Here is a 24,234-nt window from a genome sequence, read left to right as displayed (position 1 = left end):
ATTTCTGGCATAAATGAGCACTGGGATCTCTGTCTCTCTTCAACATTATAAAGTCACATTGAAGGGGTTGTTTTGAGGGGTTTTTTATAGCTAGAAGCAGTATGTAAACCTATTAGTAAATGGCATTACTACAAGAATAACTTTATATTGTACTGCACACCAGTATTTAGAAGTGTTCTTTTGTAATTAAACTTTTGATATTAATGATTTTAGGAAGAACTATTTCTCTGAGTCACCAGTGTTGAATTTTCCTTCTTCCAATAATTAATTTCTTGAATAGATTCTTCTGATTATTTCTGTAACGCTGTATTGCCTTGATTTTTATGCCAGAGTCTCTGAATGAAGCAAAAATGCTGCTGCCAGCAGTTTCCTTTGCCTCCTGTTTATACCCTTTTCTTCTAAAGTCTTAATTACTGGCAGTCTTGGCTGTTCATTCTTGCATTCATGCCTTTATTTTCCACTTGCATATGTAACTTTCTAACAATATTCTGGATGATCCTGAGTTCCATGGCTGACAGCAGTGTGGTGTGTCTGTCCCTTAAGCTTCCATCTGTCAAAGTAACCTTCAGTTCCTTTAATTTTGCCCCTGGAGATGCATCCTGAGTCCTTTTTGTAGCTTCTTGCAACATCAAGAACTGGGAAAAAAACTTTTCACTGTCTTTACTAGAGAGGCCTCAAAAGACCTCATGACCTGTCACTTCAGCCTTCCTTAAGGTTAATTTGAGTTTATTAATAATCTCTTGATATCTTTGAGGTCTTCAGTGGGTTCTTCTTCTTGAAGTGATGATTGGAATGAGACCTTCATATTCATATGATACATTTTCCATATGTTAAATTGTCAGTGAAGCCATATCAGTTGCCTATTGTAATTGAAACTAGGGGGAAAAAAACTTCTTTCTTTTTGTGTTGGAGTATATTTCTCTGAGTTAAAATAGTGGGGACAGAGCCTCTTTGCTTCACTTCCTCCGATATTACAATAAAAATATTTTGCTATGTTGAGACATTTGATGCACACATGCAAAAATTTATCAGCAAATTTAGTAAAGTGATATTGCTTGCAGGCATCTTCTTGGTGCTAAGCCACCAAAACTTAAAAGTACTGTAGAAAAAATAAAAATAAGCTATCTCCCAAGTTCTGCATGCTACCAACAAATAATTGAACTTTGCAAACATTGAATGATGACCCATAAATCATGTTACGCCTCATGAAGATGCAGACAAGTTTTTCTGTAGCACTTTTGAAATTTAAGGTAATTGTTACAATACTTTGCTGCTTTGGAGTATTAAATGGGAACTGTGGTCATTATGTGTTTTATTAAGACTTCAGACATTGAAAAATGAGTTAGAACACAAAATACTTTATTGAAATGAAGCACTGGGGTGACAGTGTGGAGCATTTGTTTTAAGTACTGGGTTTTTTTATTTGTTCTCTGTGGTTTTTGAAAAGACTACATGGATGAATCTCTTTCAACAGAGTTTTTGCTGTGGCAGCTGCGAAGGTGCTTTTTTGCTGGTACAATTTAAATAAAGAGTAAATACAAAATTTTTTGTACTGTCCAGGGAACTTGAGATGGAGATCATAGAATTTGCTATTCTAGGCTAGAGAAATGGGAAAAAAATTAAGCTATCTTAGGAGGATTGAGAGGAATTAAAAATTTAGCAGGAAGTTTAATGAACTGCTCAGTAGAAGAGGGGTGGAAAAATTGCATTTGATACTGAACTAGGGTAAACTAGTTTTCTTGTTAATAGAATCTTCTGGTTTTGTGGATCTGCTGTAGTCTTGTTTGGTTTGAAGTTTAATTAGAGAAGTATTGCAATACAGTTTTTGATAAACAATATAATTGTTTAGCTGTTTCATTTGAAGAGTGTTTTCCTTATTTCTTTTAAGAAGGTGCAAGATCAGTATTCTTGTCACTGCTTAAATTAGTCTAGCACTGTAAACTCTTGAAGTAACACACATGTACTTCTAGTGAGATATAGACTAAGTAACTTTTTAAATTGCTCTACTGCTGCCACAGAGAAAGTGAATAAAATTCATGGAGATGCTTGAGTAAGATTTATTAATTTAAGAGGCAAATGTTCATTGGAGTTGACTATGCCAGGGTTTCTATGAACCATAGGGTCATATTTGTTTATAATGCTATTTTATATGAAGAAGATCCCATTCCATTGCTTAACACACAGGTGCATTCTTGGAAGATTTATTGGTAGAAATTCTTCTTGGTAAACGCCTGTAGGTATCATATGGTCTGGACAGATCATTTGTATGAATGTGTTGATTGGTGATTGTGAAATTGTCTTATCCATAGCTTTCATAATTTCCTTCAAAGCAGGAACAGAATTAGCTGAAAAAGCCTGCAGTGTTATTTCCTTCTAGTAATAATTTCAGAATATTCTGAAGTATGTTGGGTGAAAACCAAGTAGTCAATTGCTAGTAAATTCTGAAGCTTAGAGACATTGAACTTCTATCCACAATATCCTGACAGTAAAGAAAAACAATGATGGCAAAGGTAAAAATGCAGGTACATTCAAAAGTCAAGCAAATACTATTTTCCAATATTTGATGTGGACTACTTTGTGTTCAGTTGTGTTTAAAATAACTAAAAATACTATTCTTAAACCAAATAATTTTAATACTTTGGTAAATCAAGTCTTTTTTTATTCTTAATGTATTTTATAATATCAATATAAAACCAAAGATAGAAGGAAACTGACTGTCAGATGTGTCTATAAATGGGCAATTTTCAAGGTTATGAGTGTGTGAAGGACAATTACTTAGAAATGTCACATGGGAAAACATGGAAATAAAGTACAGACTTTGGCTGCATAATTGAAAAGGGATTTTGTATGTGTGTTTCAGTTTGTGGGGTGTTCTTTTGTTACATCAGAAGTGCCTGCTTTTGGTGTCTCAAGGCTTTCCTTTCTCTTCCAGAAAATGCTTGGACAGAAGAGATGAGTACTCCCTTTACTAAGGCCTAAAACTGCCTGTTGAAAAACAATCCTGACCAGGCAAGATACGAATGGCCCAAGGAAGCCAGCAAATTGATATTCAGGTTTTACATGACCTGCGACAGAAGTTTCCTGAGGTACCTGAAGGTGTTGTATCCAGATGCATGTTACAGGTCAGTGCTCTGTTCATGGCTGTACGAGTAAGCAACATGGCTAATTTAAGCTTTCTGTATGGGCGTCTCCTTTGAAAGCTGATGTTTTTCTTTTTCTCTATAAATGAGGCAAATATACTCAGCCAGTTTCTTTATATTGCACAGCAAGCAACATGTTAAATTGGCCTCTCTTTTTCCGTGACTAATCAGGGGTGGTCCAAAGTAAATCAGGTGTAAATCAATATTCGGTGTATGCATGGAGACTACTGTCTCGCCAATCAGCGTGCTCATGACTTTTGGCCATCTCAACAGCCAAAACTAACTGTGGCAAAAGGAGGGATGCAAAGCCAACTTGAGTCCAGCAGGGACAATTTAAGCAATGCTACAACGAGCAGCATTTTGAAATTTTATTTTCATTTTTATTTGAGTGTTAAAGCAGGTCCAGAAGAAACTTTGCTACCTGGTCTCCATCAGTCTTAGAGGTGGGCCCTTGCCTGCATGCAGATTGGTGCCAATGCTTTCCATCCCCACCTCCCCTGGCCTGCAGAGCCAGCACTGGTGGCCTTAGGTACCCTCTCCAGCAGGAAGCCTGGAGTGTGACGTGGGCACAGCCAGGTGTTCCAAGTCAGGCTCTCTCAGGCAGGATGAGGTGCTTGTAGGCTCCCTTCCACAGTGTTAGACCAGAGGCAGGGATGAGGCACTGGTATGCATCTGCCCAGGGCTTTGGCTGCCAGATGGGCTTTATTTTTTTGCTGTACCTTTGGAGTCTCTGTAATTAATTATTGGATTTTTGTTGGGCTTGATAGTAAAAAATCATTTTTGACCAGTGCTGTAGTTAGTGCTAAAGCTGCATATTCTCAACTTCTACATGCAGCTGTCTGTTTTTAATGCTGCCACTATCAGAGCACATACCATATTTTGTATCAGCTTCTTGTTCTGTATCATGTTAGCTACTTCAGAAGATTAATTAATGTCCCTCCAAAGCCCAACAGGGACACCTAAATGCCTAGAGTTAACATATGTTGGTAGATTTGACTTATTTAACTATGTTGCTTAGACATGTTTGCTTTGCATTTTCCATCGATTCAAAGCATCCATAATAGCTGATTTTCTTTTTCATTCTAAGATATTCAACATTTGATTTACTCTGGTAAATAAGAGAATTATCCAAGTAGTCATACTGATTATCAGCATACACTGATAGGAAAAATGATGCTACAGCTTCCCAGAAGCTAACTGTCTTTGGAGTATGGCTAGGACAACTGTGGTTATGATTCAACATTCTTTATATCCTAATTTTTGTCTTGCTATTTATACGTATTTTTATGTATGAAATACATATTTTTCTATACTTACGTACATATATATACTCACACGCATATACATCCAAATAAAGTGTTCATACTGCTGGGGAGAGTGTCTGTGACAATTTAACATTCACATTGCCAAGACTTTATCATGACTCTCCAGTCTTTCTAGAGTAAGAAGTCGTGAAAAGTGCATTTCATCAACAAAATTGGTTTTGATTTGCAAGATGGCAAACTCTGCTTGGGGCTCATGAAGTTTCAAGCTTTCTCCAGTTCTTTCTTTTTCATTATTTAGCTGAAAAGGAAACTGAACCAGAGTATAAATTGCCTGTACTTGTTCTCAGGATTGTACACTGCTATTTTTGTTAGTGCTCTGTAGGACTTTATACTACAAGTACAGTTTTGTTCTTCGAACACGAGAGCTGCTTGTTCAGCAAGGTCTGTGGACTTGATGGAGTGAATGCATCAGTAATCATCTTTTGAATGTAGTTCTTGATAAATTGAAAAACTAATGCTTTTCTTTAATAGAGTCAGTGGTCTTTGTAACATTGAATACAGTGGATCTCTTTAAATAAAAAGAGCTTTATAACTGTGAAGAAAAGATACTGTACATCCCGTATGACAGATTTATGGGGAAGGGTTTAGATTTTGAGGAAGTGTTCTAAGTCAGCTTTCATAAGAGAATCTTTCAAAAACAGTCTTATGTAATTAATGTTCGTGTGTGCAGTATTGTTAAACTAATTTGTCACACTGGAAAGCTACTTTTTTTGTGAACTAAGACTCACCAAGAAAATCCTGTCATGTTGGTGGTTTTTTTGAAATTTCATGAGCTCTGGTTTCTGTGATGCGCCTTCTAGCTTTGCTACTCTCTGGCTTGGGGTCTTGTTTGTTTGTTTGTGTTTTGATTTGTTTGGGGTTGTTGTAAAAGCTGCCTAACATGACCTCTTCAAACCAACAAATTTTGTACTTGGACTGATGGGAAAGATTGAAAAGCGGAATTTGAGAGTACTTATGCGCATGTTTCAATGCTGCTGGAACAATATCTGAATCCTGAGTTCTGCCACCTTGTAGCTGAACATAGTGGAAGGAATTTCCAATAAAGGCAGTAAATGTAGTTCAGGTCAAAGACAAGTACTTGGTATACAAAGTGCCTTGCCCCCGCAGTACTTTATGTGCAGCCATCATGTCAGGGTGAAGTTCTTTTTAAGCCAGGAGTTCTACCCCAGGTGAGAATCTGAAAGAATATAAGCAATTATGCAGTTTATGATATTATTGATGAGGCTTTTATTACAAGGAAAATTTCTTTGGATGACTGTGAATTGTGCAGAAAAAATACACAGATAATTCAGTCATCCTTCATGAATTCTTTGTAAACAAACACAGCTTGTTTCTAAAGGAAGGTTTATAGCATTATATGTCTATAATGAAAAAATTAGGGATAAAGAGAATATGCAAATACCTCAAGGTAAATAGCCTTGAATTACCTAAACAATATGCTAGCATGCTAACAGCAGAGGACCACCAAAGAGCTAATAGGAGGAAACCTAAACCAGCTTAATCTAGGTAGTAAAAAGTCTCAGGCTGACAGCACTTGAATATTCCTAAGAAATTTTGTATCCCTCTGTTCTTCCCAACAAGCCTCCTGCATTCAGATCTCCCATTCTCCTCACTTAAAGGAATCACTGCGGTGCCCACAGTCGGTGGACATTGTTCCCTGTTATTCTGTTTTTTGTGTCCGGAGCATTCTGTACCTGCTCCTCAAGTCTACGTCCTCTCCTTGCTTCCTCATTTCCCTCCAACATTCTTATTCTTTCTTTTTTTTTTCTTTCTCTTTCAGGGTGCCAACATTTTAAACTCAAATGGGACATGGGCAGAGATAAGATGAGGGGTATTGTTTTGCTGGAATATGCTCAGTTCTGCCATCAACCGGTTCTCTGATCTGTAAAGAGCTAGAAGCGGTTGAAACTCTGCCTCTGCCAGCCAGAAGATTCCAGGGGTTCCATGTGCCCCCGTTTCCCCTTTGAGTTCTCCAATTTTCTCATTGACGTCACTGAAATTTTGGAATTGATTGGATGCGGTCTTAAAAAAGAAAAAAAAATTGTCCAAAGAAATGCATTCAAGCTGAATGTAAGGGCCTTGCAAGCTTGGCCTGTTCCTTTTTGGTTTGGTATTTTTGGCCTTTCTGTTAATAATTTTAATTCACTTCATGCAAAATCTGCCTTTGAGATCTTTCTAGCTTGTTTTTCTGTGGCATCCTATCTTTTTCCCTTTTCTGGCTCCCTTTTCTCCTTTGCAACAAATACCAGGCTATTGTTCTTATCTTACCACTGTTCTGTCCGTGTGTTTCCTTTCTTCACTACTAACTTCCTTTGATTACTTCATCCTCTGGTGCTTATTCCAAACTAGAGCCAATATGTGTATCATCATCAGTTTGATCCATTTTCATATCACTGAATACTTTTTTGCAGCAATCCTTATATAGAGCTGGCTTGATAGATAGCCTTTAGAGAATCCTGTCATTTTAAAAAGTTCTGTGCCTAGGGTTTATTTGGGATTTTTTTTCCTTTAATTTGGAAGAATTCAGAACTGTATCTGATCTGTATGAACACATAGTTTTGGTTTTGTGGGTGAAGTTTAGCCTTGTTATCCCTCTCGCACTTCTGTTTTCTTTTTTCTTTTTTTTTTTTTTTTTTTTTTTGGTAAATCTGTCAGGTAGAGACAGTCTTGCTATGTGTGCACAACACTGTCACCTTTATCCAGTGGCAGAATGAGAAATGTCTGCTAGTTTAACAAAAATGACAAAATAGAAAGCATGTAGCATGAATCAGTTTATCTGGTTGTGTTACTTTTTAACTAACTGATAATGTTGCTACTTGGCACATGCAATTTTTTTCCTTGGTCACATGCACTTTTTCTAGTAACTGTTTCTATGTGCTGGATGGATTTGCCGCCTATTTAGTGTTAATAACATGGACCTGAACAGGTGCTCTTCCAGCAGAAAGTATTAACCTTTATTTCTTGAGGGGTGGGAATTTCTGTGTGAAAAGTGATAAAGATGGAGCATAGTATGAAAAAATTAGGTCACTGATGCACGCTCACTCTTTCTAGCAATCCTTATATAGGAAACTCAATTGGGAAGATTAGAGTACAATATTATTACACACATGGAAAAGGACAAGAGATTAGCGGTTTGCATCTGAAATGTTCTTAAAAAATGAGTTAGCTGCGTTGTGGTTTCTTTTCTAAGTCATCCTATTACTGGGTTTAAAAGGTACAAATATAAGTATTTCAAAGCTTTGCAAGCAGTGATTTAAAATGAAAATACAAATGTCCTCTGGGTTTTCAGTTAATAGTTTTGATCTTACAAAAGAATGGTTATTGATGTATTTGTATAAACTGAAATTTTGCATTTCTTCTGAAGTCATGTACAGTTTCTTGAGTCTGCGTGTTTCTTCTTTTCATAAGATTCACTTTATTTTCAGCAGGAGGTAATGCATAACTGGTATTGAAGTGTTTGGGAAAACATTTAAAATTAACATGTGTTTTTATTTTTGTTTTTAAGTTATTAATCAATACTATGTAGATGTTGTAAATCCATTCCTGCTGTCATTTTCCTCCCTAAAGCCAGAGCTTTGGTCTCTGCTGAAGATGGTTCTGAAACTGAGAAGGAATAGGGAAAGTATTCATCCAAGGTGTATCACCCTGTATAAAGCTAGCTTTCCAAGGTGCAAGATCTCCCTGTCACTGCTTCAGAGGCAATGCAGTCTTTGCCCTTGGTGCCACTGGCTCAGTCACTGTTCCCAGAGCAGTGAGCTTCACAGGCGAGCCCCTTGTTTGTATAGAGCAGCTATACCAGCCACCTAAACTTCCTATCTGATGTTGTATTGTTCATTTTTCAGTTGTGATTGGATGTATTCATACATAACTGTGACAGTATTTTATCAGTAATGTCAAACTTTCATCTGTCTTTTTTAGAATAACAACAATTTGGATGCCTGTTGTGCAGTTCTCTCTCAAGAGAGCACGAAATATCTCTACGGTGAAGGAGACCTGAGTTTTTCGGATGATTCTGGGATTCCTGGACTACGAAATCACATGACATCTCTTAATTTGGATTTGCAGTCACAGAACGTCTATCACCATGGAAGAGAAGGAAGTAGAATGAATGGAAGTAGGACTCTAGCTCACAGTGTTAGTGATGGACACCTTCAAACCAGTCAGTCCAACAATGAACTGTTTCAGCAGGAACCACAGACAGCACCTGCGCAGGTTCCACAAGGATTTCATGTCTTTGGGATGACTAATACAGTTAGTGCTTCTAATCCAGGGCAGCATCTTGGATTTCACCTAGGCAGCAAAGGAGTATCTAACTTGTCTCAACAAACACCCAGATTCAACCCCATTATGGTAACTTTAGCCCCAAACATTCAGCCTGGTCGCAATACCCCAACATCTTTGCACATACATGGTGTACCTCCTCCTGTACTTAACAGTCCCCAGGGAAATTCTATCTATATTAGGCCTTACATCACAGCTCCTAGTGGTACTGCTCGGCAAACACAGCAGCAGCCAGGCTGGGCATCTCAGTTTAATCCCATGCACCCTCAGCAAGTCTACCAGCCTTCACAGCCAGGTCCCTGGACTACTATTCCTACATCCAGTACTACGCCACATACCTCATCGCAACACTCAACACAGCCAAACCAGCAAGGCCACCAGACTTCTCATGTGTACATGCCTATCAGTTCTCCTACTACTCCACAAGCACCTATGATTCATTCATCTGGTAGCTCACAATCTTCTGCTCATAGCCAATACAACATTCAGAATATATCCACAGGACCTCGCAAAAATCAAATTGAAATCAAACTTGAACCGCCACAAAGAAACAGTTCTTCTAAATTGCGTTCAACTGGCCCTCGCACCTCCACCGTTCCCTCTTCCCTCAACAGCCAGACATTAAGTAGAAGTCAACCCACTGTTTACATATCGGCCAGTCCTCCAAATACTGATGAAGTGATCACACGTGGACAGCCCAAGGTCTACATTTCAGCAAATGCCACGACAGGAGATGATCAACTTGTGCGGAACCAGCCCACGCTTTTCATATCCACAAATCCTGGAGTATCTACTACTGCTAGGAATATGTCTGGTCAAGTAAGCATGGGTCCTGCATTTATTCATCACCATCCACCCAAGAGTCGAGCAGTGGGCAACAGCACCACTGCAACTTCTCCTCGAGTGGTTGTTACGCAGCCTAACACAAAATATACTTTTAAAATTACAGTTTCTCCAAATAAGCCCCCTGCAGTTTCCCCAGGGGTAGTATCCCCAACTTTTGAACCTACAAACCTTCTAAACCTTCCTGATCACTATGTTGAACCAGAGGGTATCCAGCATCTTACTGACCCTGTTTTAGCACATGTGGATAGGATCAGTGATGCACGGAAATTGAGTATGGGATCTGATGATGCTGCCTACACACAAGGTAATATTCTTAATATAAATTGTAGAGATTTTGACCAGGTTGTCAATTCAGTGTGTAGATTGCAGAACAGGAAACAGTTAGTAACCTTTATGATGTTAATACAGTGTCTTTAATTTTAGCATTTGTGTTTCCTAAATAAATAAAAGCATTTTATAAGCAATTAATAGATTTCTTTTTATGGTAAAGACATGTGACTGAATACTTGGAGATATTCTTCTGTTTGTCTTAAGTAGATATGTTATCTGTTTAATGAAGTGGAGTCATACCATCTTCATTTTTATGTTGTTCTGAAAGAAACATCTAGTTTGTTCAACTTGTCCTAGTGATTTAAAGCTACAATTCCATTGTCAGATTTTTAAATCAGTTGAGATACTGTTTACATTGGATAATTTTCTTTTTTTTTTTTTTGCGAGTGTTCTTTAAGAAGAAAAAAAAGCAGACTTCAAAAGCAATTAATGGCACAAAATGTTGGCCTGGTCTCCATGTTTCCTACTGTGTTCCTGACAATAAAATGCTTAAAGTCTTGATACTTACTTCTGTTACATTTTAAAATGTGAAAAGGAACACCAAATCAAAGGAATCTGTTTTAAGGGATCAGCGGTAACGGAGGGGTAAAACTTAGAATATGTGATAAAGGGAGATAACCTGTTAATCTTTTTCTTCTGTTTTCATGGGTTTGCATGCTTTTACTACCAACTCAATGGTTTATTAACCCTTCTGTGAGCTTCTTACATAAAAATATTGAATGAGTCTTAGGATATTTAAGCAGTATTCACAATAGGTTGTCAAAATAATTTGTCTTTGACCTCACTGGTCCTCTCTGGACCTAGCAAACAATTTTGAATTTAAAAAACTGGCCTGTTCCATGACCAGTGTAAACATTCTTCAGATGAACTTAGCAATTTTATTTTGTGTAAGTAAGTACAGTGATCAGGACACTGGAAGGCAGATCTGGATCTGGAGTACTGTGTTAATGAAGTAAATAAAAAAATTATTCCAGCTTGTGCACTACTTCTGGATATAACTATCTTTAGTGAGGAATAGTTAATCCTAACTCAAGAGTTTCTAAAGGTTATGTGTCAAAACCAAAAAGCTAATCATCCTTGCGTTCTCTTATGTTCAGTGCATAAAGAACTTCAGAAAATTCATCTGTAGGTAAGCAAAAAACTTGCCCCCCAGATCATATTTCCTTTTCTTACTTTGGAGGGAAACTTAGCTATCTGTTTTAGTCTTAGTCCTGGAAAACTTCATATGCCAGAAATTTAGCAATTGAAATCTTGTCCTTAGGCTTTAAACAGTCTTTTAGGGCATGAACTTGCTTCCCAAGCAAGTTGGGTACTTTTTAGGGGTTTGCAAAACTGCTATTTTGGGGAGTTGTCCCTTTTGTCTGTTTTTCCTTTCTAAGGGCACTGACTTACACGAGGTCTACCTTTTTATCTCTTGTACCCTTGGTAGTGATGGCCACAGTAACCTCTCTACAAGCTGCTGGTGTCAGCATTCAGTTTATCAAGATGAGGCAAGTTTGATACACAACCTAGAGTTCCAGAAGCATTGACCTCATTCTTGCTGTGTACCCAGCTCTTCCTGAAGCCAAGCTGCAGCTATTAGATTGTGTTGTAGATCTATGATGTGGGCTGGTACAACTTCAGGGACCTCAGGAAATCACCATCCTTCTGTGTCCTTCACTAGAAAGTGTGCTTAATACTTCTGAAGTTCTTTACATGTAGAGATGTTCTGCATTTCTGGCATGTGTGCTCCATTTCTGCTGCAATAAGTGCAGTGTTTCTTACATTTTGGTTATTAATTAATATTTGGAGAGTTAAGTCTGTGATACACTTACTGTATGATATTTATATCTAGAAGTCCTAACTGTTGCTTTTAAACATGTTTCTTATACTTAGCAGAGGGTTTTTTTTGTCTTGCATGCAAAAAGGGATTTGAGTTACTTCATGTTTTCTGTATTCTAAACTGCTTATGATTTTGCCAGACTGCCAGAATCCTTCCATGCAAGGTGCTTGTTTCATTTTAATTTTAGCCAGAAAAGATGAGTAGTTTCTCTGGCCGTGATTAGAGAAAGATGTGTTTTCATCAGCTTTTCTGTTTCTACCAGAATGCTCTTTATCTTGGCAGGGAGAACTGAAACTGCCTTGGGGAAAAAGAAACCTTGGGGTGGAAGATGGAGTGGCTTTGATGTCAAATAAAATTTCCTTTGCTCTTTTTATTTATTTTACATTTATATACATGGTCCAGCCCAGGAGAACAGAAGATGTGTTGGACTTCTCTGTAGGTCCTGCTGCTTGCCATCAAAGAAGCTTTGCTTAATTGCAGTGTGTGTAGGCACCTCTGTCTCCTTCCATGATATTTCTGGTTTCCCTCCCAAAAAAGTTGCAGTGGGTAGTAGAAGGCTGCCCCAGATCTCTGTCTTATTTGCTGCCAAACCTGGAGGTTATAGAATGTGTAAAGGAGTGGGTACTGCTCAGATAAGATCAATGTCATTTCCCTGGAATGCTTGCTTGTATCTCTGGCACTGACTGTCATCCTGAGAAACTCACTGTCACCAGACTTTTCAGAACTGGTTGCTGAGGAATGTTTCTCATTTTCTAAGATTCTGGTCTGAGATACTGAGGACTCACTTGTGGAAGTGTTGAGTGCATGTGTCTGCTGTTAAAGTCAGTAAGAATTCATGGTGCTGTGAGAAGAGTAATGCTAGATGCATGCACAGAAGGGCAGCCAAAAGAGGATGCATTTTTATGCGTTCAGTATCACTTCTGTCAGTGTGCAGGAGTATTCCTATTACTTAGTAGAGATTACAATTTATAATTAGTTTTATTAATATGAAGTAGTTAAGTGGGATTTCAATGTATAGTTTAGTATAACATGTCTTATGGATGGAAAATTGGAATCTTGTTAGAAATTGAAAATTCTGTACTCAGATACATTTTTGTGATGTATGCTCTGTATGTCACGTGATGAGTAGTGAGGCTGAACAGTTATTTAATAGTTGCTCATTCTGGGTATAGCTTTCCATCTGTATAATGGGAAGGCAACCCCTCAAGAAAATACATAATTGTTTAATAAAATCACTAGGTCGATGTTTTCTTACTAGGGAACTTAAGTCCTTTGGTTAAATATTATACAGCTTTGACTGTCTGATGTTTTCATATTATTTTCTTCAACTTGAAAGAGGATAGTGTGCAAAGTTGAGTGAATCATTGGTACCAACTATAGTTATATATGTGGAAGCATGTTTGCTTAGCAATTCTTGCCACTGCATTTTTAATGTAAATAAATTAATTTATAAACTAGATTAGTAAATTAATATTTTGCACAGCTCTTGCTTTGGTTTCTTGGAGCTCTTTAAAACTTAAAAAAAAATAAATAAAGTTGCAGGAAACAACTTTTTTTCATTCTTAGCCAGTCCTTGTAGATGTTTAAGAAAAAATACTTGAATAAGATACAGCTGTGGCCTATGCACCAAGGGGCTCTGAGCCATTGCATCATGTGGTCTAAGAAAAAATACCACCTTATATTTGGCTCTGTATATCAGGCCCCATTCTTCACTGATGTTCTTTTTAAAAAATTAGGTGAAGAGACTGTTGAAAAGAGAGAACAAATAAATCAGTTTGAACTATTGAAGTTGCACATCAGATGACTGAATTCTGTGCAGCTTCAAATACAGGTTTAGACAGCATGCCCAAGCATAAGTTTTGAGACTCTCATGAACCTCCTGCCACAGTGTAATTGCATTGCCAGAAATCCCCTCCATATCTGACAAACTAAGAGATTTTAAAACTGTGTAGGTCTATAGGATAGGGTGAAATTGTTGTATTCCTAGATTAGAATTTATCTTAGAAACACTTAAAATAATAAAATACGCTCTTAACATTAAAATTCACATTCACAGTCCTTGAGAAAACAATTATACATACATTTACAAACTTAAAGGTATATTTAGTGCCCGACTGAGAAGGTCTCTGGGAGAGGAAGAGTGAACTTTTGTCCTCCAGGCTTTTATGCTCCTTCCTGTAATTATAATGATATACAGCTTTTATGTGAAAAATGTGCACTTTGGTTGTCAGAGGAAACAGTGGCATCTGCCAGAGCATTGAAGTGTACTGCACTCTACTGAATGCAAACGTGCAGAAGTGTAAAAAACTAAATGTGCCAAATACCCTGTTTGCACTTAATTAAGAAGTTGAACTGCAGTTTTTCTGAACGTTTTCAGTTGCTCTGAGCAACACTAGAGGGAGCTGAATACTTAAATTGCGGCTTTCCATTCATGATTATGACGCTGAAATACAGGGAGGGTTTTGTCTTCCCCCCATCATTGTTTTCCTGCAGATACCAAATTGGTATTGAAGCAAAATTACCAAATTGTATATGAAAGTCTCCGCTTACACCAATCTCTTTCAAGTTCCTTATCAAAGTTACTTTTAATAGTAGAAGGATAGCACAGTGGTATCAAGTGATTCTTCTTTAATCACAATGGTAATTTTTCATGTGTGTTTTTAAAACCTGTTGGGATTTAAAATTGTGAGGTGGTAGTCCCGAAGTTCCTAGGAGAATAAAGTGCATGACTTTCCAGACACAACATGAAAATGAAAAGCATGTAGTAATGCTGGGGGCATCCATCAGTGCCTTCTCCTTGTACAGCTCCATACTGACAGCTGAATTTCTAAACCACACAAGTGGGAGAACATCAAAATGAGGAATTTTGGTCTCCTTTCCTTTACAAAAGTAGCTTAAAAAAGGAGATGAGGGATGCACAGGCAAAGTTTTGGTCATAGTTGAACTCTTGAGGCCATGCCATGCCATACAACCTGATACTCTGGTACAAATGTTCCCCACCTGCCACAGCCAGCAGCACTGGCTACTCGCCAGCAGCCTGCATCCACCGTCTGACAGGTCTGAGGAGTTCTGGCTCTGGGCAGTAGAGCATGGCTGTGTTGCCTCAGCAGGCTTACCAAGGTAATGAAAACAGAAGAGACTGTCTAAAAGTGGAAATAAAATGTAGAAGGAAAAAGGACTTGTACACTCTCTACCAGAGTAGAGGCAAAGTAGTCTTTGATTTCCTTTCTTTAGACTTGCAGATTCATTTTCTGTTTGTAAAAGACTTTTCAAAAGGAGAGGCTGTCTGCTGAGAATACTTACCTGATAATTTCAAGTCTTCAACAAAAATCTTTATATTGAGATTTCAGTTATTATGTTTTTATTTTACGTATGAGCACAGCTGCAATTTTTACTGAAGTGCAACAACTGTGACCCAAAGTAAATGTGTCTGTTTATGAAAACTTCTGCAATTTGAATAAAATGTAGCAGAAGCTAGGTGTCATTTCAGTATCTTGTGAACATTTGTGACTCAAAAGCCTAGGCTGGATCTCAGTATGGTCTGTAACACTGTTCAAAAATAGTTTGGCATGGTTTTTCCTTTTAAAGAACCTCTGGAAGACAAAATGCAATGTGTGAATGAATGAATGAGTAGGCAGGATCTGCAGGAGAAGTCAGTTCTGCTTGCCAGAGATGTGGAGCATTCCATCTTTTTGATGTTGTTTTTTGGTTTTGTTTTTTTTTTTTTTTTTTTTTTTCTCTGCTATTATTTGGGAAACCTAGGCAACCAGATTTGAGTGCTTCTAATTTTTTGGTACCTGAAGAAATTGTGAGGAGTTAAACATCATGTTCCAACTGGAGTTAGGTTCCAAGACTTTGTGAGGCAAATTCAATCTTTTTTAAAATACCTTGTTATTGCTACTTCTTTATAATTTCCAGGGTGATATAAAAGTATTCATAGTCTGTGAAAATGATCACAGTTTAGGAATTGCTAGTTTAATGGATGAATGAATGGCTGTACAGAAATTAAAAATATTCTTTAGTTTATTTAATTAAATACATTTTTATAGAAGGTGGTTATTACTTTGAGCGGTAATATCTGCTTTTGTGATTATATTTAATAGTAAACCTGCCTTCAGTGAAATAAACTCATTAGATTGCATGAATTTGTGTTATCTGCTACTTAGGTTCTTTATACGCTTAAAAAACTGTGTTTTGAAACTGTGAAGTTTTGCTAACTTCATTGTTTCTAAATTAGGTCTTGTGCTTTTTGCTTTACAAATAGTAATCAGTGTTAGAAATTAGAAGCTGAGCTAATGGTTCTGCATCATACTTTAGGGGTAAAGTGACATACAGTCCAGCTTTAGACAAATATCAGTTTGCTAGTGGTGTGCTTATTTCTGATTTGGTTTCATTTGATGGTTCGTACTATGGTGAACACTGGATCCAATCCTAATTGTAATAAGCATATGCAGGGCTCCATATTGCAGTTGTCTGAAATCCTCTTCATGCTACCTTTTTTACAGTGGTTAAGATGAATGCACACAGAAATATTTGTTCCTGCCTTTGGGTAGTTAGTCTTGTAGGTTTTTAAGATTACAGTTAAATTTTGCATGGCCATTTATTGCATTGTGTGGCTTTCTCATATTTGCTTGTCTGTAGTTAGCTTGTGCTGTTTTCAAAAATACAGCACTTTCTGTCTTACGGCAGAGTTTTTCTTGTGAGCAAATTGGAAAAGCAGTCTGTAGCAGTGTTTTTTTCAGTTTTTTCCCAAAAGAGTACCAACTTGCTTCTTAATCTGATGTTGCCATGTGAAGGATAATAAAGTAGATAAAATGGGACTTTATGTATTGCAGCTTTACTGGTACACCAGAAGGCCAGGATGGAGCGACTTCAACGAGAACTTGAGGTTCAAAAGAAAAAGTTGGATAAACTAAAATCAGAGGTCAATGAAATGGAGAATAATCTAACACGAAGGCGCCTGAAAAGATCGAATTCTGTTTCCCAAATTCCATCAGTAAGTTGAAACATCTGTAGGGTAATAAACCTAAGCCACAAGTGTGGTCTGTCACAATAAATTGAAGGAAGACTTGTTCGTATATTGACAATATACTAGGGACAGGCAGTATAGTTAGAATTAAGCTGGTGGACAGTGGAGTTTAGAGTAAGGGCTAAAAATGTGTCACTTAACCACAACCTTGCAGCTTGCTAATTGCTTTGTGAAGAATTGCTTTTACAGGCAGTCACTAAAGGTTTGATGTGATAGTCCTTACAAGTTAATACTCATACTGTTATCACACCAAGTACTTTTGGTCTTGGTGCATATACTGAGCTCACAGAAACCAATTAATGCACCAGTTTTCAGTGCTAGATGATCATCCATTGATCTGGTGGACCAGACCACTGGCTGTGCCCTGACTGAAGATTGGAGTTGTTCAGTCTGCTGTGAAGTCTGATCAGAGAGAACTATTCAGTAGGTCTGGAAGCTTTTCCTAAGATTATGCTTGAAGGTGAAGAAAGGTGGTCATTAGGGAAGATTCTTTTATCTTCATGTCTGAAATAATTAAATGTTGTCTACCTATGCATGAATGATAACTGTTCATAAACTGGGAAAATTAGTCTAACAGGCAGATTTATTTTTTCAGCTGGAAGAAATGCAACAGTTAAGAAGTTGTAACAGACAGCTGCAGATAGACATAGATTGCCTAACCAAAGAGATTGATCTTTTTCAAGCAAGAGGTACAGTATGTCTTAGTACATCAGTAACTGTAAATGTTGATTTTTTTTTTCACTGTCTACATGTTTCAAAAAAGTCCATGTCATAAATGATGGATATACACACTTTTTGGTAAATCATCACATTAATTTGAGTGAAACCATGGTAGTAACTGTCTTTAAAGCCTCTTGATTTTGTTGGCCATATGATTTTCCTAATTCCACAGTCATTCCTATTTCATACAAATCTGATTATCTGTGTATCAAAGAAAGAAAGTTTTTTGAATGATACATCAATACATATGTGTTCATCTCTCTCTTTTGTCTTCCACCTCTGCCTGTATTTAGCCTCTCAAGTTAGAAAATATAAAATGTAGTTGTAACTTCCAGTGTGCTCACTGCTTTCCTTGTCTGCAGGGACACAGCCTTTGGTCATGGGGGTGAAATGATGAGACAGCTGAGCCAGTTCAAGGACTGCCAGAAAGAAGCCTCTCTCTTCCTGCTTCACTCTCTTGCCACTTACTGAGCTCTGGCTCTGTATTAGTTTTTAGACCCTTTGCAGAGCTGATTCTGTTAACAAGCCAAGCTAAAACTTGCATTGCTGGAAAAGCTTGCTATAGCTGATGTGAGGGAGAGGCACAGGAAGGGAGAACTGAGATAGTGAGAGGGAAGGAATTGATGCTTCCCACTTCCAGAAGCAGTGAGCTGTTAGATCAGCTGGGACATGAGTTCCACACATGAACACAAAAGTTCTGCTTCAGTCAGTTTACCTGCAGTTCAGGAGAAGGCAGACAGGTGTGCTGAATGTAATGCTACACTGAAAACCTGACCTTAAATAGAGTGAGTAGCGGGTGATTATTTTTTTGCTGGTTACAGTAAATTGCATTTAGAACTTTCTCTTAAGTTTTAATTCTAAGCATGTATAATACACTGCGTAGTAGGTAAGATACCTCTGAGTATAGTTGCAATTTAGAAAAAGTCAGATATGATTTACTAATAAAATGATCTTAAAGAGTAACAGAAAAAGATACCTTTAAAGGCGTTTAGTTTGCTAGAGCTTGTCTCTGACTTTACTTTATATTACATATTTTGGGCAATAAGTTTGTTAAAGTGTATTGTTGAAATCACTAATATCTCACTTAGGCCTGTATTGACACCTTGATATAAAAGGTGATAAGTGAATAATAGTATGGTTACAGAATTACTACCAGGAAAAACTGATATGCCTCCCTACTCAAGTTTATTTTTTTAAACTGCTGCACTTTTTTTTTTTATTTTTAGGACCACATTTTAATCCCAGCGCTATTCATAATTTTTACGATAATATTGGATTTCTTGGTCCCGTGCCACCAAAACCCAAAGGTATTGTATTGATAAAATTTGGATTTGATACAAATACCTGGTTTGTATCTAATACCAAGTTCTAATTTACAAATCTTGCTTAAGTGTTGATTTTGAAATAGATTACTTCAAAAGCATACAAACCTTGCATTTTATTTGTATTGGCAGTAAGTATGCTTCTGTTTGCTCTTGTGTCCTCTCTACTCATACGTTCAGGAAAGAGAAGTATATTAAATAGGTTATGTTAAAGATGAATAATATATTGCAAGGCAGTTTATGTAATGGAAGCATCCATCTTTCTCTAAAAATGAGCATGAGGTACATTGCTTAGGGGCCAGGGAAACTCACTTAGATGACTTCACCATTATCCATAGCGAAGAGTAGATTTACTTACATGTGGTAACAACTCAGGTTGGTTACCCTCACTGGAATTTATGGTTACTGCAGAATTTCTATTAACAAGTTACATGAAAGCCTCTTCTGACTATTGGTAAATATAGTTCTAGGTAGTTGAACAGGAAAGTAATGCAGAGCAGTAGGGAGTCAGTATTGCTGAGTATTAGCCACTCTTAAGAATTCTATTTATCATTAGTGTGCACATTACTTGCTTTTTCTGCTCTCAGGGTGTCAAACAAAGCAGATTTTTTTATTACCTCTTGTGTTTTACATAAAGCAGAGAATGACTTCAGCTTGCTTGGAGCATCATTATACTATGACTTTAGGCAGATCATCTCCCAAAACATGGAGATAATCCACAGGTGTTTCCGTGCAGTCTTTCTGTCCTGGAAGTTCTCCACATAATATAGACGAGTGTGGTTAATTGTCCTTGGAGTGTGCAGTAACTGTTGTTACAGAATCTCATCTTGGACATTTCTGACAGTTCTGCATTTTAAAATGGTCTAGATAAATTGAACTTTTTGTCCTGCAGATCTTTTGCAACACTTCCAAACTGATACTGTTTTTCATACTTTATGAAGCACTTTTTATCCTTCCACTACCTGAGTTGGTAGTGAAAATTCCGAGTAAAGTTAAATCCAAACACATTCCTATTAGACACATTTTACAACTGAACCATGAAGAACTTATAAGTTCTGTCAATTATGTAGTTCCTTTTATAATAAATAAAAACTAACCCAAATCAAAGAAGAAAAATTAATTTTCTTTACTAGTTATCGATATTTTTATTGGCTTATCTTTTAGGTACTCACAAATTTAAGTGTTTCATTCAATCTGTCTTGAAAATACAAAATTGACCCTGATTGGTTTATAAAGCTCTAAAGTCCCTCTATCAATTATCTTTCTTTTCTTCTTTTTTTTTTAAGTATCACTGCTGTATCTTAGTTCTTCATTAACTTTCATTTTAATTTCATTTTAAGCTTCAGTTTAGCTATCATGTAGCTAAAACAGAATTTGACTTAAAACAGAATTACTGCTGTTCACAAAAGAAGAAAAATAATTCTTGCAACTGTGATCAGTAGTGTTGTACTTATGGAGATCTTGCTGTCATTTTGCAGCAATTGCCATTGCTGATGAGATGTTTTCCAGATGAAATAATGGGCTGAAAGGATTTCACAGTTGCCTAAACTGGGGAACCCTTAACTTGAGAAGTCACTCATCTCTCATTTCATCCTTTTCATTCCTTTTCTCTCTTCTTCTTTTCTCTTTTAAAATATTTGAAGATTACTGTCTAACACATCATGAAAAAAGATGTGTTGGTATTGCTGGGATGATTACTCTGTAGCATGACAGAGCCAGGCAATGGTTTTTCTTTAGTACATCTGCCTGCTGAGCTGGCTTGAAGAACTGCTACCTTCTTTCTAGAATCAAAAAGTTTGATATGTCAAAGGGTTACAAAGCACGTACTTCTTGTCGTAATGAATTTTAGATCACTTCATAGGCCTCAGACTTCTAAATCTTGTCCATGTTTCCTGTGCTGATTAATTTGCAAATTTTATTTCCTTTTTATGCAGAGGTTTGAACTGAGGGAAGAAAGGGAAGAAGGCAGAGTTAGGGATGGGAAACTTGATTTTTGTAGTTTTACCTTGAGCCTTTTGGCTTACCTACAATCAAGCTGTAGTCAAGAGGGTGGTAAAACGCTGCTTCTGTCACTTTTAATAACTGTGCTGTTCTCAGAGGAGCAAGATTGTTCTCAGTAACTGAAAAAAAAATCTCAAAATTCTTTCCATGCTGTTTTCAGTTAGTAACTGCTTATCTTATCTCTTCCATGTCACAGATCAGAGGTCCATTGTGAAAACACCAAAGACTGTTCCAGACACAGATGAAGATGAGGGAGCTCAGTGGAGTTGTACCGCCTGTACTTTTTTAAACCATCCGGCCTTAAATCGCTGTGAACAGTGTGAAATGCCCAGGCATTTCTGAGCCAACAGGCCCATTACCTTCCCTAAAACCATAGCAAACGTACAAGGAATTGTCCAGGCATTGGGGGGCAAAAAAAGCATTTATGCATAGGGTTTTGTAAAATGGAAGGTGTGACGAGATGGTGTTTTGCTATTGTTAAATGTCAGCCCACAGAGCAAGCAATACCTCAGAGCTGTGTCACAGGCAGCTGACGCTGATCGGCTGAAGGGCAATCTGCTGAGAGACTCGCCAGCTGCCTGAACCATGTACAGTATTACCAGGAACACACACCGTGTTCAGTGCCTGGGTGTCGCCCATCCTCTTCTCTGCCCCAATGTCACTACTGAATTTTGACAGGGGAAAGGAATAGAGTGCTAGTGTTTTTGTTTTCAGAGCTTTCAGTGAAACACTACATGCACAAAGGAAATCTTAAAAGGAACAAGGTTTAAATATTTAAACTGTTTGCTGCCATATAGTGCCTTTGATAAAGGGAAGAACTTCACAAATCAGTGGTACTCTTTGCCTTGTCTTCCCTGAAAACATCTCTGTGAAGCCAGAAATCATTACAATCACATCTAAAGATGAAAAGGAAAAACTGCATGCGTTGTCTGTACAATACACACAGTGAAATACCCCAAAGCTTTTCCTACTGTACATAGCTCTAGAGCCTGCTTTAAGTGATTTCTTTTCCTCACCTTTATTATTTTCTTGTACTTCTGTATGTATAGTGTAATAGTCTTTTTGTTAACTTTCTTTTTTTCCCTTTAAGTGATTAAGCACGATCATGTCCCTTTTTTTAAGCTTTTATCTGAGAGAAGCAATGCCTTAAAATAAGAGCATTAGTAAAAACTATGCACAAAATAGCTTTCCTCTGCTCGTTCTGTACATTGCTCTTGTAAATGCTGATGATCTGTGAAGACCTGCAGATGCAGCGTGGTAAAAGTGCAGGAAAAGTTGGAAGAGTTACGCATATAGTTCACTCTGTACACTGAGTTTTACGGTGGGTGACACAAAGGGAGCATTTTGTCTGGTGTGAGGAAATTTTATACTAGGAAACTTTCAACCCACCAACAGATCAGCATCCGAGTTACGCTTGCTTCATCTGCTGGGTGTCTTGCAGACTCCTGAAGAGAGATTCATTGGGGAAGTACATAAAGTGCCAAAATCAACAGCAGCAGCATCGTACGGCTTTGTTCAAGGACTTTAAATGCTTTCCTGTTTTGGCAGCCAGTTTCTAAACCTGACTTTGTGGTGAAGTCTCATATTTATAGAAAACAAGGATAGCAATATTTAGGACAACTGAAATAAAGGCTGGAAAAGAGAAATCAAACAGACTTGAACACTGAAGCAACCTCAAGCATCTCTTTTATTTTGATGATCTATTTTTTTAAGGAAAGTACTCACATGATCGGGGATGTATGTAACCGAGATCAAGAAAATGGAATTCCAGTACAATATGCATGAAAGACGGCACACAAAGAATTATGTAGCAGCAGCACTTAGTGTGAGGCTGGAGGGAGTGCTAACCATGTAGCAAGAGACAAAGTAGACTGTCACCCACTGTAAACATCCGCCAGTGGACACTTTTATTAGGAGTTTTACAAGTGATCTATGTGAATGCACAGAGGCCTTTGTTTTGAAGGCTTTGCAATTTTTTTTATGTGGGAAGAAAATGTCAATCCCAGGTAATTAGGCAGTAGACCCAAAGCAATTGCATTCAATGCATTTTGTTTATAAAATGAGGCCTTATTTTTCAGCTTCATCTGCAGTTCTATGTGAAGATTGACAAATCAGTTTTTACCTGTTTATTAATAAAACCTAATTTGGATATCTTGAGTTGATGGTTTTGTGATTTAGCTGGGTAAACTGCCTTTGTAACAGATAAGTTATTTATAAAAATTAAAAAAAAATATATTCTAATGTTTTCTTTTGTGATTTGTTTGCTTTTTCCATGCTGTGGAGCACGGAATACTCAACGGAACAATAAGCATTAACGGTATTAAAAGTAGGCTGATTCCTTATGACCAGAGTTTTTATTTAAGCCTTTTTTTTGTTGAACCTTGTCTCTCCTGCCATGCGTTACTCTGTTTCATTCCAATTCAGTGAGCATAAGGAATGTATTTCATAAAGTTGCACTGAGGAGATTGTTTCCTGACCAAAGACCCACTCATTTATTCATAAAGCAATAAGCTAGACACAGTCCCTTTTTACTTCCTGCTTCTGGGGTTTATGATTTTTAAAATGTTTTTCTAAATCAAAATGGTCAACTGCTTTGTGGTCACAGATGACAAACTAATGTTGATATAAACACAGTTTAAGGATGAATATAGTTAAACTGTAGCTTGGTGCTATGGATATAAATGCTGTGAGATGTGGAGTGTTCCTTGACATGTCTTTCCCACATGGACCCTGTCGAAGCAGATATTTGTTATGTGGAGTTGAGCTTTCCTGAGACATACTGATGCTGTATAAGAGGCCTTCAGGAGACATCTATAAACTGATTTAGCAAAAAAAAATTAGCTACAGATCCAGGAAAAAAATCCTTAATGCATATTGTTCAACTAGTGTACCATAATCTGTAATATAAGAAATAGTGGTTGGAGTGAGGGGGCAACTGAATTTTTAAAGGAAATGCCAGTCAGTTGAGGGCTGGAAAGACCATATTTGGAGAAATAGGTGAGATGTAATCCTGCTCATTCTATAAAATGCATAATTGATCTTTTCCCTGAATTTGAGTGTTTATTTTCTGAAGGGAAAAAAAATACTTACATCCTTGCTCCAGCTAGGTGTGCAGAGCCATCTGCTCAGCATGAGTTTGTATTGGACAGCCTTTTCAGTAACTGATCCTGAAACAGTAGGGTAAGAGAAATGATGTCTCCAGTGTCTATTCCAGACTTTTACCTTCCCCTTCAAGAGTTTTATGTTCTTTGTATACTCCAGGTCACTCATATCATCAGATAGTGGCATATCAATGTAGTGTGTCATTATGGGTTGGGTTTGAAGGATGAACTAGAACTAGATTTCACCGCTGGATTTTTTTTCCTGGTGGAACATAGAAAAATTAATACTTGCAGCAAGGTTAAATTTTGTGTTTTGA

General features: G+C 37.4%; 1 protein-coding gene across 3 annotated transcripts in view; it reads left to right on the top strand.

Annotated features, from left to right (window-relative positions):
- TAB2 (TGF-beta activated kinase 1 (MAP3K7) binding protein 2) overlaps nt 1-23,057 on the top strand; it is a 60,808-nt gene extending 37,751 nt beyond the window's left edge. For 2 of the 3 annotated variants that reach the window (XM_071432951.1, XM_071432959.1), the window contains exons 2-7: nt 2,933-3,122; nt 8,384-9,896; nt 16,580-16,740; nt 17,369-17,462; nt 18,720-18,800; nt 21,013-23,057. In XM_071432951.1, coding sequence (XP_071289052.1) covers nt 3,021-3,122; nt 8,384-9,896; nt 16,580-16,740; nt 17,369-17,462; nt 18,720-18,800; nt 21,013-21,158 — 2,097 coding nt within the window. In that variant the 5' untranslated portion in view covers nt 2,933-3,020 and the 3' untranslated portion in view covers nt 21,159-23,057. Of the gene's footprint in view, nt 1-2,932; nt 3,123-6,245; nt 6,536-8,383; nt 9,897-16,579; nt 16,741-17,368; nt 17,463-18,719; nt 18,801-21,012 lie in introns of those variants that run through there. The other variant, XM_071432940.1, reaches the window with a different exon arrangement.
- The last annotated feature ends 1,177 nt before the right edge of the window (nt 23,058-24,234 follow it).

The sequence above is a fragment of the Agelaius tricolor genome, unplaced genomic scaffold, assembly GCF_023055355.1.
Source record: "Agelaius tricolor isolate 1412-34295 unplaced genomic scaffold, bAgeTri1.0.p SCAF_1, whole genome shotgun sequence".
Taxonomy (NCBI): Eukaryota; Metazoa; Chordata; class Aves; order Passeriformes; family Icteridae; genus Agelaius; species Agelaius tricolor.
The sequence above is the reverse complement of the archived record's forward strand: the minus strand, read 5'-3'. Positions and strand labels throughout refer to the sequence as shown.